General features: G+C 40.4%; 1 protein-coding gene across 1 annotated transcript; it reads left to right on the top strand.

Moving 5' to 3' along the window:
* The first annotated feature begins 596 nt into the window (after positions 1 to 596).
* On the top strand, positions 597 to 15,150 carry slc6a4a (solute carrier family 6 member 4a). Its single transcript, XM_046388655.1, has 14 exons — positions 597 to 803; positions 2,736 to 3,654; positions 4,965 to 5,099; positions 5,657 to 5,879; positions 7,859 to 7,997; positions 8,615 to 8,749; positions 8,870 to 8,973; positions 9,321 to 9,448; positions 9,556 to 9,668; positions 10,471 to 10,602; positions 11,126 to 11,225; positions 11,469 to 11,569; positions 11,712 to 11,879; positions 13,500 to 15,150. Exons 2-14 carry the CDS (start codon positions 3,183 to 3,185, stop codon positions 13,572 to 13,574), a joined length of 2,025 nt encoding a protein of 674 aa, XP_046244611.1. The 5' UTR covers positions 597 to 803; positions 2,736 to 3,182; the 3' UTR covers positions 13,575 to 15,150.
* Positions 15,151 to 23,570: the final 8,420 nt, after the last annotated feature.

Below are 23,570 nucleotides of genomic sequence, written 5' to 3'. Positions count from 1 at the left end.
TCAAAAATGTTGAGTGATGGTGGCCAAAGTATCAAACTATCTCCATTGCTGGCACAAGGAGTGAACTTGAAAAATGAAACCAAAAAATTGGAAGGAGAGACCTAGGATTAACAGATAAGAGAAATGTGAAAGCTTAATGAATTATGGAGAAAAATGGAAAAAGAGGGAGCGTGAGAACTCCAGCAGAACTGGCAGGAAATGTGTGTGTGTGTGTGTGTGTGTGTTTGTGTGTGCATGGTGTGCAAGACAACAGCGAGTAGCACCCTGACACAGAGCCCCACATTGCCAAACAGCTACTCAAGGGTAGGACTTTCCCTCTCTGCACTGTGTGCTTTCATGAGAGCTCTGCCATGACCATAACTGTGTCTGAACTGTGCTACAGTTAATTACTACTATTTGTTTTCTTATTGTATGCATCAAACCAGACTTCAAAGTATGCATGTCTGTGCTTGCATAGTGTTTCTCCATTATCTTCTGCGTGAGCGCACTCATCCACGCATCCATCTCTGTGGGGCTGTGCGTCTCGAAAACACAGCATGTGTGTGAGTGTGTGTGGTTGGTAGGAAAGGGACAACGAGGGAGAGAGAGAGAGAGAGAGAGAGAGAGAGAGAGAAAGAAATGAGAGAGGTTTGAGAGCTCAATGGGCAAACACAGTGTCCTGATGTGCTGGTGCAGGCTGTTTCGCTGCCGAGTTGTTGTAATACCGCAGGATTCTTTGAAGTTTTGGGTAGAAGTAGCCGCTGCTGTTTGTGTACCTTTAAGCCGCAACAGGTTCTACTTGTCTACATTTACCATCTCGTAAGGTAATGTATGGGATGTGAGTTGGGAGAAAATCCTACTACTGCTATACCAGTGTCTTTACTTTGCTGTTATTTTCAGTGTATTGATTCCAAAAGTGTCAGCACCGCGACTAATATCTGTGTAAAATTTACATTATTTAAGAGTTCACTAACATGATAACATTTTTTATTCGGTAAAAATTTTCCTCAAATGTTTCTCTTTGCTTAAATCTTGATGTTGTGGTCTCACTCTCGCTTTCTGTATTAAGCTCCTATTAACTGTACTGTTAAAAAACGTACACAAATTTTTATATAAAGTTTATTTATTCTTTAGTGTTGTTTCTTGAATGACGGCACTTTTTAAACTTTATTTGAATGATGTATGCTGCTACTTCATGTATTTTGTTCAGAAGGTGATTAAATGTTTCTGCACACGCAGATCAGATTTCGTATTTCATCAAGGCATTTACCCTTGTTTGTTTTTCTCGACCTTCTGTTGTGAGACCGTGACAGCTAATAGATTGGGTGCTTTATGGATATCCATGAGTAAAGTGCACTCAGGAAGATCACTTTTTTCCGTTACATAATTTTTGTATCAAAGTGAATGAATATTTGATTTAGTTCTCACGTTTTAGTCACAACCTTTCGAGTAGAAGGTAAAGATTTCTCTCAACTTAAACAGATCTTCTCAGACCAGAAGGTGCAAAGTGGACTTTTGTCAGTGTTGAGGAAATGAAGTTGATGTTGTAATTAGGAACTGATGTTTGCATTCGTCAGGAGATGAAAATGTGATTTGTATGAAAAAAAAAAAAAAAAGTGTGTGTGTGTTAAGTGGGAAGTTAGACAGTATTTCTATCCCTCCTCAGAGTCCAGGCACGGGATCTTGGTTTAGTGGTAGTCAGATGTTAGTGGGGAGTGAATGTCATGCTGTATAAAACTACTGAACTCCTGTTCTTTATTAAGATAATGGCATTCATCACTAACTAAGCTACCTCTCGAAACAACATAATCCGCTTTCCAAGGTTTAATCCACTGCTCATGTGATAGCATGTTGGACTGCACGTTTAGTATGTTTTATGTTTAAAAAAAAGATTGGCTAACATTTGTTAAAGATGTATTTTTATCCATACATGGTAGCATTCCTTATCACCAAATTCAAAATGATTTAAAGCAGTTTAAAAAGCAGCTACAGAACACTTTGTGCTGCACATGAATGTCATCAAGCTCAAAGCACACTTTATATTTTCCTCAACTACTTACCATAAAAAGTGGAAAACAGACAAAAACTGCACACTAATGGCTGTTCACATAGAATCATTTAAAGCGTGGACGATGTAGATCTACAATTTCATAGAATTACTGTGTTTATATTCCAGTTTCTGTATCAAGTAAGTAAGCATTTTAATTAAAAAATAAAAGAGGTAAATGTGCTGCGTTCATGCAACATCAGTTGCAGATATGTGAAGTTCTGTCACCTAAATTACCTGAACTAACAAGTCCAAAGAATATAACATTTTAGTCTAATTGTACTCATATTCATTGAATTTAGGCACACAAAAACATTTTTAGATAGCCTCATTTGAACTCATGAAAAGACAGTATAGTTTTTAAGCCATGACTTAATTAATATAAATTTGTGTTTTCCTTATCTGTTGCCTGCTTAGCATATGTCACTGAGAGCACACTTCTGTGTCCTATCCTGTTTCCTGCTGATGCTTCTAAGTATTCTTTCTAACTGAGAGATAGCATAAAATGAGAAACAACAGTAAATCAGCATTTCTCAGCACAGTTGCCTTACTTTGAGACTGTATTCCATAACTGTGGTTTGTTATCAGTTATTGCATGTAAAAAAAAAAGAGAGGTTCATATGATACATTCTATAGCATGTGTTCACTCATAAGCATTTTAGAGCTGAATAACTCTGTGCCTGTGACTCTCTCTCTCCGTGTGTTGCAGTTTGCCCCATTGCTGAATGTCTCAGAGGACAAGCAGTTTGTGGAGGAAAGCCAAGATTCTTGTAACTCTTCTCCTGGCCACATCCTGTTCAAACACATCCCTCTTCTCACATACCCTCCTCTGTCTGTCCTCCCTGCCAGCTCTTTTTCCTCCTTGCTCAAAGGACACATTTCAGTCCTACACACACCTGCCCCTATTCTGCCACTCCCCTCTCTTCTTTCAGCTCTGCTGTCCTGTTTCCCAGCTTCTTTACCTCTGTAAGAAGAATAATCCTGTTTTTTGCCACATTTTTCGTGCACCCTTACTGCACCATTTCCTTGCTCCCCTAACCCCCCTGTTCGCCTAATGGGCACCATATCAGATAGCGGCACCGCATTCCCTTCATCGTCACTGAGAGCCTCTCTCCACCCCTAACTGCCTCGCCAACACCAACAGCAACACGACTCAATGGAGACAAAAGATATGATGATGACGAGCATGTTGACAATGGACAAAGGGGAGAATGAGGGAGAGAGGGACAAAATGAGAGACGAGCTTGGGGCAGAAGACGAGGGGACACAGCAGGAAAATGGTAGACTGATGCTGGCTGATGGTCTTTCAGAGAAAGGACCCAAGACCCTGACTTCTAGCTCTGGACAGCAGGTGTCCAATGGTTTCACCACGTCCACTCCTCAAAGCCCCAGGGAGGGACCAGGGACCGCAGCTACATCTGGAGGTACCGCTGCTGTGCCTGGAGGAGGCATCGGGTCCTCAGTGCCGCTGGGAGGCCTCAGGACTCTGGTGGTCCAACAAACCAGTTTGGAAAGGCCCAGAGAAACCTGGAGTAAGAAGATGGATTTCTTGCTCTCTGTGATTGGCTACGCTGTGGACCTGGGAAATGTCTGGCGCTTCCCTTACATCTGCTACCAAAATGGAGGAGGTGAGAAGGCAAAAGATCTTGTAGAGGGGGTGAGGGAGATAAGGAGTGCTGTGAGTTCAGGAGATCCCATGCTGGAATAAACAAGATTTCAAGGATTAGAAAAGTTCTTAGGTTTGAGTTGTACTGGAGTGTACTGTAAATTTACTGTAGTCACAGAGCAATAATATATGTGAGTATGGCAGCTGAACTTAGTCAGTTTCCCCCTCTGTAACTTTTTCCATCATCAAAGATGGAGAATTGAATTGAATAGAATTTCTCTGGTACATTGCTATTTCTGAAAAACAAACCACTAAAAATAGAAGTGTGTAGACCTATAAGGAATGCTGCAGTTAATATACTTGTTTATCAATAGCCCTTGATTTAGCTCACTTCTTGCACAATCTAAGGTCCAAAAAGGCAAGCTAATGTTTTCACAAAGTGAAAAAGTGGTCTGCCTGTGTTCTGTTACTACACAGTCCTCACCTAGCAGCAAACAGGGCCTCCCTTTCTACTTTTATTGAATTTGCAATAATAAAATCTTTGCAATTTCCTGTGTTCTATGTGTGTCTCACAGAGCGAAGTAGAGATGGGGACTGGGGGGGGACACTTGATAGAGGCAACAGTATTAATTGTGGTTTTTATGAGAACGCCTTCAGCGTCTTTCTCCTTGCTTAATAACCTGTCTCCCAGGCAGCTGCTCAATCAACCCTTATCTTCACTCTCATGTCACAAAGACTTGAGACACACAGCAGCCCACCCACACACACACAAAAGCACACATGGAAAATAAGTTGATAATGAGATATAAAGGGGGAAAAAAAGAGAGAGATGTGTTATCAAACTTTGCACGTTAGATTGGAGGCCCTAAGATCTGGCTACCAACCTGCGGCTTCTCTGTTCCTCAGTGTTTGGTCTTTAATCACTCCTACATTTTCCTTACAAGAACGAAGCCAGCATCACAGTAGTCCTAATTTGTCGTTGAAGAAAGCCAAACCAAATGACCCTCTCACTTGAGTTTCCACCTATTAAATGCAGACGGGCATGAAACTGCGAAAGCATGCACTGTTGTTTTTGAATGGACTATGGTTATATAAACAATAAGGTACTTAATGATTTTTACAGAGCGCTTTTAAATGTGCTTGGCTCGTTGCGAGGTATTGAGAGGAACACTGAAATTACAGATGTATTATGAACAAGTAGCATTTCTCAGGAGTGTAATTGATTTTTTATTGTTCATCCATAACTCTTTCTTCCAATTATTCCCATCTCACTTTACCCCTAATCTCGCTCCCTCATCCCCAAACTTCCTCCATCCTTGTCTCTCGGCCCAGGTGCCTTTTTGCTACCCTACCTGCTGATGGCAGTATTTGGAGGTGTCCCTCTCTTCTACATGGAGCTGGCTCTCGGCCAGTTCCACCGCAGTGGCTGCATCTCAATCTGGAAACACATCTGCCCCATCTTCAAAGGTAACAGAAGGCGTGGATAGAAAACAGAACGGATGGAGAAATAAATTAATAGCAATAGCTTGAATTAAAAGGTAAGAAGAGAACATAAGAGAGCAGCACTTACCAACAGGAAAATTGGCAGCAAGAGAACAAAAAAGATGAAGAAGGACAGTGTGAAGCTGTCAGAGCCTTAGCGACAACTCATTTAACCTCCTTGTCCTCCTTGGAACAGCTCCCTTGAAGAGCATCTCTAGCCTCTTGGACATCTAGTGAGATGGACTGGCTCTCTATTATGGAAATTGTCACATTTCCACGCCAAATGCCAGATGCTCAGAAATGTGATAGTATGTAAATTGTTGTTGTTGCTCAGAAATGTCACCCACCTAGCCAATAGCAACTTGAATTAGCTTCACAACACCACTGATGCCTCTTGAAGATCCGGGGAGTGACTGACTGGTGTTACATACTACACACACACACACACACACACATGTTTTTAATACATTGCAGATGGGAAGTTTATCAAGATGTTTACATATTATCTTAAGTCTCATCTGACCCTCTCCCCACTCATCCAGGGATCGGCTTTGCCATATGCATCATCGCCCTCTACATAGCCTTCTACTACAACACCATCATGGCCTGGGCCTTGTACTACCTGCTGTCATCATTTCAACCCACCCTGCCCTGGACCACCTGTACCAACAGCTGGAACACTGCCACCTGTAATCGTTACATGTCCACCGACCACAATGTATCGTGGTCCAACTCCTCCACCTCCCCTGCCGAGGAGTTCTATACGTAAGTGCATGTAAGTCGGATGTAGAGGTGTAGGAGGCAAGCTACACAGGAGGGAGGCGTCAAGGGAAGAAGGGAGGATGACTTCCAGAGAGCAATCACAGGGTTGGTTCTGGTGTTTTAAGGTCCCTGATAGATTTACCACCAGCCCTCTCTCCAAAAACCACTTCATCATTGGCTGTGAAGACATAGCAGGAAAATCTTTTTATAATTTCGTAATAACAATCACTGATGTCGTCTGAGATGGTTGCTAGTACAGGAGTAATACATGGGTAACATGCTTTGTGAGGAACAAAATATGCCATATTGTCAGAGATAATAGTTACTTTGTGTCAGGTGAAGATAAAATTCGTCATTACTGTATCAAAGGTACAGTTTAGATAGAATTTTTTTTTTTTTTTGAAAAAATGTTCTTTGATAGACTTTGGTGTTCACTCCATCAGTTAGAGTTATGGGGATAGAGAGCTATAGCCATAGAGGGGCAAAGCTGACAACCTGCAGAGATTCACATGGCAATAAAGAGATAAAACAGGGACATTCAGTTTAAATATTCTTTAAGCTTTGATGATCATTGGGTGATAAAAGTGAGATGGAGCCTCAGTGTGAGAGTGAAATATAATAATTGTCTTCCAGGAGTCAGTCACACACTCCACAGTGCATTTATGTATTAATAAATTAAATGTTAATAAGTAACGGATTCCTTAGTATTAACTTTGTCAGCAAACAAATGTGGGGAAGTTACCAGTTGTGATTCCATTTACATCTCTGTTAACCAGTGAAGAAACTGTGTTTAAACAGGTATTACAACACACTAATAGACTCTCGGTAAATTAATATGCCAAATAAGAACTACCCTTTGTGGAAGTGAGGTGAAAGATAAGGAAGGAGAGAGAAAACTATCTGATGATTTGTTTTTGGTTTGTTTTCTGTAAGCACCAGCCAATCTTTGGCCTGTTGCTTTCACAGTAATCAACTCAAGTCACTCAATTCTATTATTTGTTTTTACTGTAATGTAAAATCCAAGCTGTGTCAGAACAACAGTCTCTTATTCCTTGCTGTTTTTGGACTCTGCAGTCTACTGGCTCAGTCTTATCAGCTACTCACTTGACTGTGTCTGTGCCTGTCCGCTGAGACAGATCCAGGGTTTATTCCTAGTTGACTTTTCCTAATACAGGTCTAAAAGTAACAAATTTCGCAACTCAGTCTGGCGCCAGAATTTCCTGTTTTCGACATAAATCAAGTCTCTTTTTTATCGTTCAAGCACTGTGTGCTTAACCTGTGACCAGATGTTAACCTCACTACTCATTTCAGCCTCCTTCTTTTTTGCGCTGCGGTGCATTTTTTTGTTTTATCTTGTGTAAACTTTGTTTAGAGTCAGTCAAGGTCCTCTTGTATCTTTTTTTTTCTTGTCTCTCTGTCCTTTTCCTTAAGTGAACTTTCATTGCTGCTTATTTTGTGCATATGTCAGGGGATTAGGCTCGTTTGTTCTTATATTGGACAAAGAATTTATGCTCTTGTATTTTCCCTTCTGTCCTGTTTATTACGCTTTCTCACTCCACACCTACATCTTTATTTCCCTCCACTTTTTTATTTCTTGTGGTTTCTTTCTGTATCACATCTCCTTCCTTTCACGCTCTATACTTGTTCTCTGCTTTCCAAATTTCCAAACATTGCTTCTCGCCGTCCTATCTTTTTACTCTCACTTCCTTTATCTTGTCTGTCACTTGTTATTATTCTCCACATTCTTCTCCCAACTTCTGCCCTCTGTCTCCTCCCCTCATCCTCCTTCCTGTGCACTTTCACTTTCCTTTGATTTCCACAACTCTGTTTATTTCCCATCTTCCGGTCTTATGTCATCTCGTTCTGTGCAATTTCACCCTTTTCCCTGTCATCGCTGTCCATTCCTTGTCTCCCCTCTTTGCACTCCTTCTGACCTCACCTCACTATCCCAACTTGCCTCCTGCCTCGTTTCCTCCCTCCAGTCGCCAGGTGTTGCAGGTCCACCTCTCCCCAGGTCTGCACCAGCTGGGTTCTGTCAGTTGGCAGCTGGCCCTCTGCCTGCTCTTCATCTTCACCATCGTCTACTTCAGCATCTGGAAGGGAGTCAAGACGTCTGGAAAGGTAGCTGAAGGGGCGCCTGCATGGCTGATGTTGGTGTCACTTAGAGTGAATGGATGGATGGATTGATGGAGCCGGAGAGGCAGAGACAAGGACGGTTGTTCTCCTGTCATCTCTTTATTCTCATTATCATTCATCATCATAGGTACAAGGTTTGGTTAGAAAGGGTTTGCGGTTTAGATACTTCATTCCAACTGTATCTCACAATCTCTATAACTCCAGCTTTTGTCATTTTATACAGTATTGTTTCACACTGGGCCACTGATTGTAGTTTGAAGGGCCGTAAGGTGAATTAGTGATGGTTGAGTCTAAAGACTGCAAGATTGGGAATTAAAAAAAAAAGGAGCTAAGAAGTGAGCTTACCAGGCCTCTGTAGCTCGCGCTTCATTTCTGCTTGAGGTTAAAGCATACCATAACTGCTCATTTTGACAAGGAAGAAGAATTGGTGGAATAAAATAATAATATCTCAGGTTTTGCTGCACTGATTTTGAACTCTTATAACAATAACAAATATAACAAATCCCCTGGGTAATTAAGTTTCAAAAAATGAGTATCGATGGTGACCAGGTGTCAGCTGCTTTAGTGAACTGTGGCTTTTCCCCCTCTTTGTTCTGCTTTAGGTAGTGTGGGTGACCGCTACATTTCCCTACCTAGTCCTCCTGGTGTTGCTCATCCGTGGGGCCACACTGCCAGGGGCCTGGAGGGGCGTGGTCTTCTATCTCAAACCTAATTGGGAGAAACTGCTTAGCACTACAGTAGGTTATTTGGTGCAGCTTTAATTGATCCCTCTGTTTTGATTTTCCATGTTGCCATTATCTTTTTAAAAACCTTTTGTATTAACGTACACCATTCATCATCTTTATCAACCTTACAAGGTGTGGATTGATGCAGCAGCTCAGATCTTCTTCTCACTGGGCCCGGGCTTTGGTGTGCTCCTTGCCTTTGCCAGCTACAACCCATTTCACAACAACTGCTACAAGTAAAACAAAAACTTTAAATTCACATTTCATTGTGTAATTTGTGTTACAATTAAACCTTCCTGTTTCATATTTCAAATGCTAATTCAGGGTTTCTTTTTCCACCTTCCAAAAACTACAGTTCTGCACTCCTTTAAGTTGTTTAACAGAACTATTCGAACTTTTTTTATGTAGAAATACTTGTGTTAACATCCATCTACAGGTGGAACTTTGACTATATCAGAAAGGTTTGAATTGTCTTGACAAACAAGTCAAAATTCTTTGCATATTCTCAAAGGTGATTATTCTTTACAGATATTCTCCCTAACTTGTCTCCTTACCAACAAAACCTCTTCTTTCTCCATCTCAGAGATGCTCTGGTTACCAGCTCTGTGAACTGTCTCACTAGTTTCTTGTCTGGCTTTGTCATCTTTACCGTGCTGGGCTACATGGCTGAGATGAGGCACCAGGATGTGTCTGCTGTGGCCAAGGATGCTGGTAGGATAACACATCAACAAAATAGATCCTGTACAATACTGTACAGTTTAAGGCTACAAATACAACTTCAAAATCTCTTTTAACCTGCCTCTCTTCCTTCTCTCCAGGCCCCAGTCTGCTATTCATCATTTATGCAGAAGCCATAGCAAATATGCCTGCCGCTACTTTCTTTTCCATCATCTTCTTCCTCATGATCATTATGTTGGGTCTGGACAGCACGGTTAGTTTGTTGATTACTCATTTCAGCAAAGGCGAGGACACCCAGGTCAATGTACTGTTTGCTTAATGTTCTCTCTCCATGTAATAATCTACCTGCTGATGTTGTTGCCCAGTGCCCAGCTCTTACAATATGTGCTCTCTCAAACCTTGAAAGAGCTTTCATGTTTGTCTTATTATAAATCCAGTGCTTTGTTCTGTTTGACTTGTATTTGCCTGTTGTACTCATTGCTCCAAGAAGGTGTTGGGTATTATTTGTCCACATTGTTACATTTTGGATAACAGTCAACGAAAACAATGTGACAGGACTTTCATATCGCTGCTGTGTGGCGATCTTGCCTCTGTAAGCCTGTGTTTATCTGCTTTGAGGCAGCCAGCTGTAGAAGTCCGTAAGGCTCTTATCACATACTGATAATCAGTGTAGAATCGGGATCTGGGGTTGCTCCATTTTATGACTGAGGATATTACTGAGAAACGTGTCGGTGTGCTTGGATTCATGTTCAGCTCAACAATTTTGTTTCTTCTTACTGTTGTTGTTGTTGTTATGCAAAGGTTAAGATACACAGGGCATCTTTAGATGTTTTTCATTAGTGTAGAGTGGGTTGTCAAAACAGCGTCATACTACCACTGCACTGATCAGCAAAATCTTGATAACATTTAGATTTCTAAAGCTCTCAGTCGAGGGTATAGTCAAGGTGCAAGTATTTCTCTTTGCTTCATCTTCTGCCTTTCTTTTTCAATTCTACAGCCTCTAATGAGTGCTTATCTGCTCTATTTCTTTCTCCCTGGCTTCCTCATGTCTCCAGTTTGCAGGGTTGGAGGGTGTGATCACAGCCATGCTAGATGAGTTCCCTCATATCCTGGTTAAGAGACGAGAGCGGTTTGTCTTTGGCCTAGTGTGCGTTTGCTACCTTGGTGCCCTCTCCACACTCACATATGTAAGTGAAATCACCATATTATGTTATATCATAAAAACGTCATTCATTCTCGGCCAATTTAAATGTGAAAATACATTTAATTTATCCCGCCTGACTGTCCTCAATTAAATACCTGTGTGATAATCTGCTATTAGTAAAAAAACATTAATGCAAGACTTCAGTTAATACTTAGAATTTCCTGCATCCTCAATTTCTATTCATGTTCATTACAGACCAATAAGATAGCTCATATTGTTCAAGACTATCTTTAATGTTATTGCTATATTTTAGTTAATGTGCTGGACTGTGTTTAACAGTTATCTCAGATTAGATTAGAGCAGTCTCTGGGCAGTAATCTGTTTATCTCCAACCCTCATTACAGCAAAGTAGTGACCAACGCATGTCTCTGCTCGATCGAACATTCACAACATATTCCCCCGCTCATTGTCCTCTCTGTGAAACAAGACATCTTGAATGAGAGTAATGTCTGCATAGCTTTACAGGAATTCCTCTTGTCTGTCCCTTGTCTTGTCTTCTGCATCAGGGAGGAGCGTTTGTGGTGAAGCTGTTTGAGGAGTATGCCACAGGCCCTGCAGTCATCACTGTGGTCCTGCTTGAAGTCATCGCCGTTTCCTGGTTCTACGGTAGGTTTGAGTGACGCTGGTTTTGATGATGATGGTGATCATTTGTGACCTTGTTGTGAATGAAAATAACTGCTGATTTGTGAACTGTGGTGCTGACTTATTACGATACTCATCTCCTCAGCTCGTTTCTTTGTGAATGAAACCCCACAGATGCATGAGTGAAAACGCATAAAGATGCACCTCTGATATTTGCGATGTTGTATTGATTGTGTGTGTGTGTGTGTATGTGTGTTTGTGTTCCAGGTACCAACCGGTTCTGTAATGACGTCCAGGTCATGCTTGGTTTCTACCCAGGCAGTTTCTGGAGGGTCTGCTGGGTGGCCATCTGCCCCTGCTTTTTGCTGGTGGGCCTCATGTATTAACACACACATTGACACACACCTAGGAGAGGAACAAGCACATGAAGATTCTTTTAAATAGTTTTGTCATATTAATCCAGACTTTTGTTCCATGTTATGCCTGATCTCTGCTTTTGTTCCTCATTAGTTCATCATTATCAGCTTCCTGGCCTTCCCTCCAGAGGTCAGGTTGTTCAACTACCAGTACCCACCATGGACCACTGTCCTGGGTTACTGCATCGGGGTGTCCTCATTCATCTGTGTGCCTGCTTATATGGTCTACCACTTGCTCAATGCCAAGGGCACATTCAAACAGGTATAGCATTTCCCTTTTTTCCTTTCCATTACATTTCATGTCAAGGGTATGTTCTATATGGTTTCCCACATAACCTTTTCCACTGTCCTTCTCCTTTCTACCCATATCCCTCTTACTGACACCTATTCAGCAAAAGGGATTGCAAGTCATTATCGCTGTCAGTGTCTACCCTCTCCAGTGAGTGCATGACTGGAGATCAGATTAGGATCAAAGGAGCACAGAGGAGGCACAGGCCAGGGATTAGCAAGGAAGAAAAAGTCATGACAACTTCCAGGCCCCCAGATCTTACACACATGCATACACGTAGGGCATTACCTGATAACACACACACACACACACACGTTCTGAAAATGGAAGTGTAGGCTGTCACATTGCAAGATTTATGGTTGATCTGAGGTGACTGGACGTTTGCTGTCAATCAGAAGAGCCTGTATGATACACCGAGTGTAGCCAAGTCAGCATCACTGATAAAACTACCCTTCAAAACATGTTGGGTCAGGTGTCTGAATGTTTAAAAATTTGCTCCTGTGGTGCTCTACTTAAAGTTTTCAGGTGTGTATTTCTTTGTAGTGTATTTTGAACACAGTGTGATCTACATATTAAATACAAACACAAAACATCTTCATCATTATTGTCATTATTATTATTGTCTTGTAACACCCTTTGATAGAGCTGACAGAAGGTAGGAGGACATCAAAGAGACCTGTTGACAGACCTTCCTTGGCTGTTGTCTCGTATTGACACTGCTGCCAGGGCACACAGTGACACTGACACACACGCTGTCAACACACTGGACTTGTGTGCGTAAGCCGTAATGAGACTGAGCAAGGTCGAAATGTCTGAGTCTGTTTGTCATCTGCTCTCTCCTGTAAATTCACTGTTGGTGTGGATACCATTTTTGCTCCCTCTGATTCTGTGTCACAGTGTTTTGATCAAGTGTGTTTGAGATTAGTACTAATGATTTTTATCTAAAAAGATTAGGCTATTAATTAGCAATTTTGATAATTGATTAATTGTTTGAGTCAAGTTTTTAAGCAAAACTGCCAAATATTCACTGGTTCCAGCATCTCAGATATGCATATATGCTGATTTCTTCAGTTTTCTATGATTATTTAGAGCATCATCGTAAGCTTTGAGAGATTTTTCACTTTTTTTGGACATTTTAAAGATCAAAATAATAAATTGACCAATCAAAAGAATAATTGGCAGAAAAGTCAGTAATAAAACTTGTCATTAGTTGCAGACCTATAAGAGATAGCGCACCTCATCTGCTATCCAGTGGTGTGTCTGGATGTTCAGTGGTCTCCTCCTGATCAGTACATACAGGACACAATCAGCACAGGTTAAATACGCCTGCCTGCATCACTCATTTGATTTTATTTCAAAAATCTTCAAAATGATTATGGCTTCTGTCTCTACCATACCTGGCAAAGACAAATCAAAACAGTCAGTCCAAACCTACTGCAGTAATGTTAGTGGCACGAGAATATTTTGACCTGCTTTGTGGTCAAATGCTTGTCAATGTCCACGTAAAGTGGTTTATCATTTTGATTTACTCTATTTGCTATTTTTCTGTCCTTTATCTTTCCTGTCTGTCCATCTCGTCCTCTTTATTCACAGCGTCTGTTAAAGAGCATCACTCCAGAGCCCAGCAGTGACCAACACAGAGACTTCATTGTCACCAACGCAATCTGACCAAACCCTGACCAAAAGATGGTGCCACTCTAGCTGCATAGAGGGCCCTCTTCTGGGTAAACTGCAAAACTACAGGACAAGGGGGCTACCTTTCACCATCTTTGCCTCTTTATGTGACATCTCCCACACTTGTTTATACCTGTCTCACTCCAAGATGTAGAGATAGAGGTGGATTTAGGTGGAACCAGGCTGCAGTGTTTTGTCTTGCTTGGTTTAGTTCAGTTCCTTACGCTAGTTTGGTTTTGAAAGAGGTTTCTGTTACTTGGAAATGCAAAGGCATAATTTTCCATTCACTCAAGTGTCAAATCATTTATTGACAGCCTTCCTTCAGGTCATTGAGTTGTGACACATATTTTCTACAGTTGCATAAAATATGATACACTCTGTTCATATAGACAAGATATTGGAGATACAGCACAGGATGAAAATCTGTTGGCAAAGGCCAGATTGTTACATTTCAATCCCCACTCACTGTTTAGAGTTGTATTTTCATATTATGCTGTTAAGTTATGCATTCTTATATGTAGCAAAATTCAGGTATCTTTTTACATCTGTTACTGAAGCCAAATATATGATATCTGTTCTGTTTGTACTTCTAAAGATTATTTAATATTGTAGTCACTGTTACATTGTGTTGACTGTTAGCCTGTCTTTATTTGGTGACATCTTAGATGAACGGAACATTTACAATGAGTTCCTTACACTGTGAAGTGCTGTCTGGAAGTGACATGAATGTGTGTGTGTGTGTGTGTGTGTGTGTGCATGTGTGAGATAGAAGGTCTGTTATATTATCCAGAAAAAATGGATCACAGACAGAACCAACAGAGTATGTTCATCCTATAACTGCAATATGAGATGTGTATTTTTTTTTTTTTTTTTTTTTTTTTTACAATTACTGTTTATAGTTGCTCTTATTTTGACTTCCCGCACTTCAGTAGGACAAACCATTACATGACATAGTGCTGATGATCCTTTGATGGTTTTAAGCACAGTGACATTCTTTTGTCATACTGCATAAATGTCAGTGACAAAAACCAAATATGGATCAGAGCTAATAATGTTATCAGTAGCAAAGTCTGAAAATCAGTGTTACTGCTCTTTACTTTCTACCAAAAAATTTGTGTGTGTGTGTATTTGTGAGAGCGTATGTATCAGTGTGTGTGTGTAGGAGCAGGAATTAAAATATGGCGAGTACTGTACATCATGTGTATTTACTAGTCAGTCTGGTATTGGTGTAATCTATCCTGTGAATACCTGTCTCCTCTCTCATGGATGTGTGAATGTATGTGTGTTTTCGTTCTTGTATGGTGTGTGTGTGTGTGTGTGTGTGTGTGTGTGTGTATGTGTATGCATGCGTGTGTGTGTGTATCTGTAGTGTGATCTACCGTTGTCTTGTCAACTGCCAAAATATATTATGAAGGATGTAAACCCCTCTTGCCTCTCTCTCTCGTACCTCTTACACTTATGCTAGATCTATGTATGTCATTAAAAAACTGTACTGAGAAATACACCTGTATAGAATAAAGACAAAGAAATATATGGGAAATAACAGATAATAAAGTTATATGGAAAGAAATAACATCTTTTCTGTTTGTCAATTTTGTAAAGTTTCTCAGTCATTGTACACAATTTGACACATTAATTTTTTTTTTGTTCGTTTTAACCTCTAAATGTTCAACATACTTAATCAGTCATGTCAAAACATGATGAACAAAACATGTCAATAAGAGCAACAAAAACATGACAGATCCACAACAACAGATATGAATGTGCAATTATGATAGATCCAAAATTGAACGAGCAAATGAAGTTTGGATGGATAATGTATCATCACCGCTGTACAATAAAATATTTCATTTGTGTCACGCATTCAGTCCTGAGAAAAAGCATAACATGGGGTGTTGTATGCTGTACAGATTGGGTGGGCTCTTCATCCAGGTTTTCAATATGTGATATCGTGCTATATAAAGAAAAGTATATTTGACTCCAGATTTGACTAATAATCTGTGCTGATATTCACAAAACATGCATGCACACAAGACCTGAATTAATGCTGTGATGACAAATTGATCAAAGGATTTAAACAGGGAAATAAATTCTCAACAGTCCATAACACTTAATATCACTGCAAGAACAGACCAATAGTGAATTCTATGCATTGACAGACAGATATTTTTTTTTCCTTAGACTCCAGAAAGATATTCTATGTTTTTATAACAAGTGAACACAATGGTTGATTGGATGCAAAACGTAATGATCCTGCAGTCACTAGGGAAGTTTTAATTTGCATTAAAATCTTCCATAATGTGCTTGACTGAATGCTTTCTAATGAGGTAGTGATCTATTGAGGTTCAGCACTACAAGATCAAAACTACTAAAACCCGGTCAGGCTCAGTAGGTTCAGCACTGTGGCAGTTTGGCTCTGTGTGGCTCCTTGTGAGGCTGCTCTGTGTACCAGTGTTTACTGATCCTGTGTTTATAGACGGTAACAACTCTGTTAACCATTCTGAGTGACTGGATGGAACTGCCAGCTCAGATTTGGCACACAACTCAAGTGAGACTGGGCAACATCTGGATATAATATTTTATCTGAGACAAACATGTGAAATCAATTACAACACACTCATTTATGTATTTTGACTTCATTTAAAAGTAGACTGACACAGCAGCATGAAGGCCCAATCAAATCAAATCATCTGCGGAAAATATTCTAAACTGACAGATCACTTTCAAGCTATTCAGTCTAATAACTGAGTAGACTGCAGAGGGCCCAAAGTTAAAAGGGGTCTCAAAATATTTAGAGCCCAGTGCACCCTGTGGACTAGAAAATAAAGGCCAAATTTAAAGGTATTTGGGGTGAAGTCAGTTTATAGTCGCACTTTATTAAACACTTTAGAGACATCAACTAAATGAAATCTTTAATCATTTGAATTCCTTCTTTTGGGGGGCCAACCTACATTATAAGGACAAAAGAATGGGGACACGTGTCCTTTACACCAACAGGAACCTTAATGATATCGTATTCTAAATGCATCAACATTAAAATGGAGTTGGTCCCCCATTTGCCGCTATAATATCTTCAGCTTATGGAATAGCTTCCACTTCACTGGAAGTAAGGGGTCCAGTCCAACCCCTGAAAAACAGCCCCATACCATTATTCCTCCTCCAACAAACTTTGGAGTTAACACAACGCCAAACCCAGACTCACTCATCAACCTGCCAAACAGAGAAGCATGGTTTGTAACTCCACAGAATATGTTTTGTCTGCTTCAGAGTCCAAAGGCTGCTTGCTTTACACCACTCCATCTGACACTTGGCATTGTACTTGCTGATGTGAGGCTTGCATGCAGCTACTTGATCACTGAACCCCATTCCACAAAGCTCCCGGCACACAGTTTTTGCCAGTGGAAGTTTGGAACTCTTTTATGCACCATATGCCACTCGGAGAACCCTCTCTCTGACTTTACATGGTCTCCCGCTTTGTGGCTGAGTTGCTGCTGTTTCTAAACGGCTCCACTTTTGGACAATACCAGTTACAATTGACCTTGGAATATCTAGCAGGGATGGAATTTCACAAACTGACTTATTGTAAAGGTGGCATCCTATCGCAGTGCCATGCTTGAATGCAATGAGCTTAATTTAACACACCTGTGGCCAGATTCACACATGCTGACACTAGAGAACAAGGTAAGAGAAATATTACAAGTGTTCAGCTCTCAGCTGAGTAGTAGCCAGTTCATGTAGACAATAATTTATCACGAGGCTGTGAGAAGAAAGTTTTTGGATTTTTTAAGAAGTCATCATTTAATGTACTTTTCATTTCCACACGTTAGCAAAGTTTGAAACGAAACAAAACAGAGATTTTTTGCTTAATTACACCTCCCTGGGTACGTACGTTCAGGGAGGTACATACACTCTCCTACATGTGTGTGCGCACGCTTGTGTGCTTTCTTGTGGCAATTTCCTCTGAGCTCCCTTCTCCTGACTGATGGACACATCATGTGTTCTCTGTCTTGCCTTATCGTTGCAGATCTATATTAAACACCGCAGCGCAGCCAGCGTATCCCTCCACCTCTGCTGTACCTGTCATCTCAGCATCTGCCTAGCTGCCTGCCTGCCTGCCAGCTTCCCTCACTATCAGGTGTCTATCAAGACCTCCAGCTCATTTCATCTAGTTTTCATCCAGCTCTAATATCTTTTTTCTTTCTTATATTAATTTGGGCAGGCCAGCCTGAGCTATGTGTTTGTGTATGTGTGTGAGAGTGTGAATGTGGATATGTGGCTACTCTCTTTCTCAAATATGTCTGTGGATGCTGTCATGTGGAGAAATCCTACATGGGTTTTTGTTTTGACTTTTGCACTGTGATAACCCTAATAACCAATCGCAGCAGCTCAGTTCGACTTTACACTTTCCAGAGAGCAGCTGAGTTTGACATGTCTTTCAACTCTTTCTGTCTGTCTCTCCTCTGTTCTGGATATAAATATTTTTTTGACAGCGATCCTGAGGGTCACTCTTTTTTTCTGAAAGAAAAATTCTGGCATTTACTTCTCTAACTTGCTCCCTCTGTCCTCTCCCATTTTTTCCTCCATCCAGCCTCTCTGCTGATCCCCTGATAGTGCTGCTACCTCTGAAGAACAGGAAATGAAACTCTTTTTCCCTCCAATCTGTCGCTTCCACCCTTTATCGCACAGAAACCTTGATTCCCAGCAATGCCTGTCTCTCACTCTCCTAATGAACTCATTTTGCACGAAGGGAGAATACCATCTTATCTCTGCAGAGTACGCTCTCTTCTCTCTTTGACTCTCTCTCTCTCTCTCTCTCTCTCTCTCTCTCGTCTCCACTGCTCGCTTCTACTGCCTCCTCAGTTCATATAACTGTTGCCAAGATACACTGAGAGGTCCTTGATCTGTTGTCTTCTCATTACAGGTGAGGAGATGAGAACAACGAGAAAAAAAAAGCAAAAAGCATTTTTAATAACAACTCTGAAATGCACTGGCTCCATTATTCATGTATTAAATAAATGTGGGTACAATATGATGTTTTTACGTCATGTCAAATGACCATCGTGAACACTGAGTTTGTGTTCAGTGTCAGGTTGAGTAGTGATCATGGTGACTGTGGAGGCCACAGCATATGATTCACTTTATTTTTTGTTTTTTATTTTTATGCTCTTCAAAGCATTCAAGGACCACCTGTTCTCTGTACTGAAGCACCTGAATGTGCACAAATAAAACATGTTTCCCCTGCAGGAACCTTTGCAGGACCTCAGTGCATCACCACCACAGGGACCAGGATCAAAATTAAGTTTTGGACATTATTTTACACCCATAAAAATCCCTATTGAGAGAGGTATCACTTCCCAAAAATGCAGGAACTTTGAGGGTGGGCTTGCACTGCTGAAGTTTTCTGATTGGTTGAGTCGTGGAACCATTATATTTTTAAAAATATGCAGCTTTATTTGCTGCAAAGCATTGACATGGTTTTATGAAGAAAGCAAATAACAGATGGAGCAATAATGATTTCCAGGCCTTATTGAGCATCACTCAGAAATGGGTTCATTTGCCTGAACTTTGTTGCTCTTGAAAGTGCAAAGTGGTAATGAAGAAAACGGGCTTTCAATTCCTTGCAAAAGTAGTTCATGGGACTAAATGTTCCAGGTACTTTGGGTGGAAACTCAACTCAAATGTGACTGTGTTTTGTAACATAGGTGATGAGGATGCGGTGAAACAGGAATCATTTAATAACAATAATAACAGTAAAAAATCACTGTGTGTGATTCAAAATTACTAATGAAAGGTATTCACATTTCTTTCATCACTTGGAATACAATAAAATAACAAAAGGGCTAAAGCAGGGTCAAAGGACACAGTGAGTCAGCTGCATAGAAGAACAGCGGATCAGATGATGTGAAAGCTGCAGAAACAGGAAGTAGTGATTACTGTGTCAGTGATAACGTAGGCATCCAACCAATAATGCAAAGCACTTACGGAAAGTGAGAAAAACCATGTATTCCCTGAATAAATGTTGTTACTTTGATATGTTGGTGATTTTGTGTGTTTAAGTCAATTTAAGTTTAACTACACTATTCATTCTGCTAGAACTTTCTCTCCAGTGTAACCGAAAAAGTGTGGGGGCAATGACTGTAGGAGTTGTGGGTTGGCAATGTGCGTGACATACAGGTCAACTATGCATAATGAACATTTTACATTTGTGTCTGTGTGTCACAGTTACCTTAAGTTCAGCTATGTGTGGGGACATTTTGACCTGAAGGATCCTTGTGCCGTCTGTGCTGCCTACACATTGTCCAACCACCTCATAATATCTGTTAGCATTCAAGCTTTTAAGAACAGAATTTTATAAAATACTAACAAGTAAAGGTTGTTTTGTCTTTGTCAAAGTGACAAGGTGTTCAGTTTATTTCTTTCTCCAAGTAGAACCTCCCCAATTATTTAGCTTAGGCTGTGGACATAAACACTGGTGTCATGTCATAGGTATTCAGGCAGACTGTCTTTAGTTCTCTTTGTCACTGTCAGTGAAGAAATCATTCTCTTCAGTCGAATGAATCCAGCTGCAGCTAACAATATTAGATGAGTTTAATTTAGGCATGTCAAACAGCAAGAGAGGCTAGTAACTGAATCAGTCACACCACAAAGATAATGTTGTTGCAGGTGAATATCAAAAACTTGATATCAGAGTTTAATTAAAAATACATGATTTGATCATTTGGTCAGTTAGGGGATGTTATGTTGAACCTGCTAGCTAACAGCCACCTAATTACACATCAGGCAGATATGGAGCAATGTCAGCATTAATTTGGGGGCCTGGCTCTGGTCACCTGTCAAGACTAGTATTTATCACTCCTTTTCATGTACAGTGAATTTGATCAGAGTCCTTTAATAAAATAAATAAATAAATAACAAGGCTGGAAAAGAGGTTGGTGAGGTTTGTAGTGAGTGTACTCATTAGAGTAAACATTAAAGTTTGTTGAGTTTAAAGGAGAGAGTTTAAAGGAACAAAAGCAACATGTATAAAAATATTAAGTGCAATTTAATTAAATTCCTACTAGAGGGTTCATCATCACTAAATGATGATGTGACTTTGATTAAAAAAGACAAAATAAAATACAATAAATGAAAGTGATTCCTATTCACTTTCATGGATTATCTATCTGAAACTGGCTTCAAGGTTGTCTGTGTTGATTTTCATATTGGTGAAATTAAAGGTCAGAGGATGCCTGGAAGACAGGAAATGGTTGTGTGAACCTTAGAAAATGGCTGTCTCATGTTAAGTATGTTGCCTTACACTGCTCCTTACAGTGTCTGCTTCAGCTTTAGGGGCACCTATGAACGCCTTGCCTCAGTAATGATTTATGAAACATGGCTGCCTACTTGCAACATTAAAACATAATAATGATAATAATAATAATTCATGGCAATTCTTTGTTTTCATTTTATAAGGATTGCTAACCTGCAAATTTTTTTTACAATATTACCAAAATATTGGACAGCCAGAAAACAGTAGAGCAAAGACAAATCAAACAAATAAGAAAATTTCAAGTCGAGCCACCATAAACTAATTTTTAATGGGGTCATATCCCCCCCTGGTGGTTTTAATGCGTATCATGTCCTTAGAATTAGAGTAGCTTGTTCTGATGAAAGCTGACCACTGGGGGGAGTGGATGTCCACAGAGAGGAAGTGAGAGAAGGTATCAGGGTGTGGACTCAGGATGCAAGTAAAATAAAGCAAATTAAAGAATAAAAGTAATTTTATCATCATTTATTTACATTTGTCTGGTATCATTGGCAAAACTAATTATAGACCTAAATATTGTAGCATGTTAGTTGATTACAGACACACTTTGCATTTAGAAACTACAAGAATGTTGTCAGGTCTTTTTTTCCATTTAATTATTTTGATCAGGGCCAAAATGTGACTTGTCTACTGTTTTTATTCTTTTACTATCCACACAAGCTACCATATACAGCTATTTAACCTTCCTCTCCCTCTCTCTCTCTCTCTCTCTCTCACACACACACACACACACACACACACACACACTACTCTGTGATGCAGACCCTTCTGGATAGCAGAGCTTTAATTACAAGGAGACTTGTCTCTAGTCGTGCTGTCTCCGTGTTGACACTAAGTCCCTGAAGTAGACTCATCCTCTGCTCTAATCCTAATCTTGTTTCCCCTACACACTCACTTTCTCAGTCTATCCCTGTCTGTTGCATTTACCTGCTTGCAAAGGATCTATTATTCTCTCTTCCTCTTTTGCCCTCTCATGATTCTCACCCACGTTGTTCTAACAAATGTGGTTTGAATATGGTGTTATCGACCAAGAAGCAGAGCTCTGTCTGCTGCTGCAATGTGCTACACACACGCGCGCAGATATGGCTACACAGTCTGACACACTTTTGGTCAAGCTGGGATATGATCAAAAGCAAACAGAGGTAGATTGACATGCATAACTGCTCACTTACCCCCATACACACAAGTATAAAGCCTGATGGGCTACAGGGATGGGGTTTGAGGGGGTAGGGAGTTGGAAGGACAACTCATCAATCATTGTGTCACGTCCTCATTTTCAAACATTTCTCTGTTTTTATCACTGCTTTACTCCATCTTCCAGCCTTTTCTGTCAACACTACCTAAGTACCTCATAATCAGTTTTGGTTTTATCTTGTTGTCTCTCTGTGCCTTTTTCTTCCTCTTCTCCTATGTTTAACACTGCACTTATTGGATGATCAATAAAAAAAAGCAAAGAAGGAGAAAAAGATGGAGGAGGGGAAGGAACAGTGAGAAGAACAGAGAGATGAGGAGGACGGGGAGGAGGAGGAGGCAATGACCCAGATAATGCAATGAAGTGAATCAAAATGAGCCTCTCAGACCTCAGCGTCACACCCATTCACACCTTCATTTCTGTCCCCACCATTTGCTCCTTTGTAGAATGTCTAATCTGAGTGTGTAAAATTGTAAAGAATATTTGCTCTTTCAATGAACTGGAGTGCCCATAAAATGCCAGGGGAAAGTTATTTATTGTCTTTCTGATTTGACAAAACATCAGCATTTTCAATATTCCTTGAGATATGGGTAGTGTTATCTTTCACCTCCTTTCCCCTTCATGAACCTCTCCTGACTTTCCTTTCACCATCATCCTCCACCCGTCCCCCTGCTGACCCCTCCTTTAACACCCCCACCCGCTCATTTCATTTCCCAGGAGAGATGGGTAACTGAAAACATGGAAATACGAAGATGTAAGGTCAGGTCCTCTGCAGCAGCAGATCCTGTGTAGGAACAGAAAGAAATGCAGTAATGCATTATTCATTATGCTGTATGTCACCTATCTAATAGTCTACTTCAGCTTACGCGCACACACACAATCAGAGAGAGAGAGAGTTTAGTAGCGTCACCCACTATGTTGATCAGTATTATTTTCAGTTTAACTGACCGATCGGTAGTGACCTTTGGATGAATGAAAGTAGTCATCAAGCAGCCAGCAAACCCATCTGACAGCTGTTGGCTATTGCGCATGCGCCCCACACCGGCAAGGCCATCTTCAGTTAAGTTGTGCGGCAAAACAATGAGGAAAATTGTGAGATGGACCTTTCAAAATAAAAGCGCAGACTTGTACCATTTAAAAGGCAACATGATTTTTCATTCATTCATTCATCTTCCAGGCGGGTTACACTCTGGACTGGTCGCCAGTCCATCTCAGGGCTGACACACGAAGAGAAAGACACAAAGACAGACAACCACACACTCTCACACACTCACAACTAGGGGCAATGTAGAGTAGCCATTTAACCTAATGTGCATGTTTTTTTTAATTAATTTAAATTTTGAAATACTCATATATACACACCTAATAATACAAGTGAAATATTACCTTTTAAATTGGTTCTTTTACAATGTGTTGTTTTGGTCAACTCAACACTTGATGGATGCACACTTTTATTTTGAAGTAAAGACCGGATATTTCCCCTGAATCTGTT

This window comes from Scatophagus argus, chromosome 5 (assembly GCF_020382885.2).
Source record: "Scatophagus argus isolate fScaArg1 chromosome 5, fScaArg1.pri, whole genome shotgun sequence".
NCBI classification, from domain to species: domain Eukaryota; kingdom Metazoa; phylum Chordata; class Actinopteri; family Scatophagidae; genus Scatophagus; species Scatophagus argus.
Note: the sequence above shows the minus strand (reverse complement) of the source record. Positions and strands in the feature narration are given on the sequence as shown.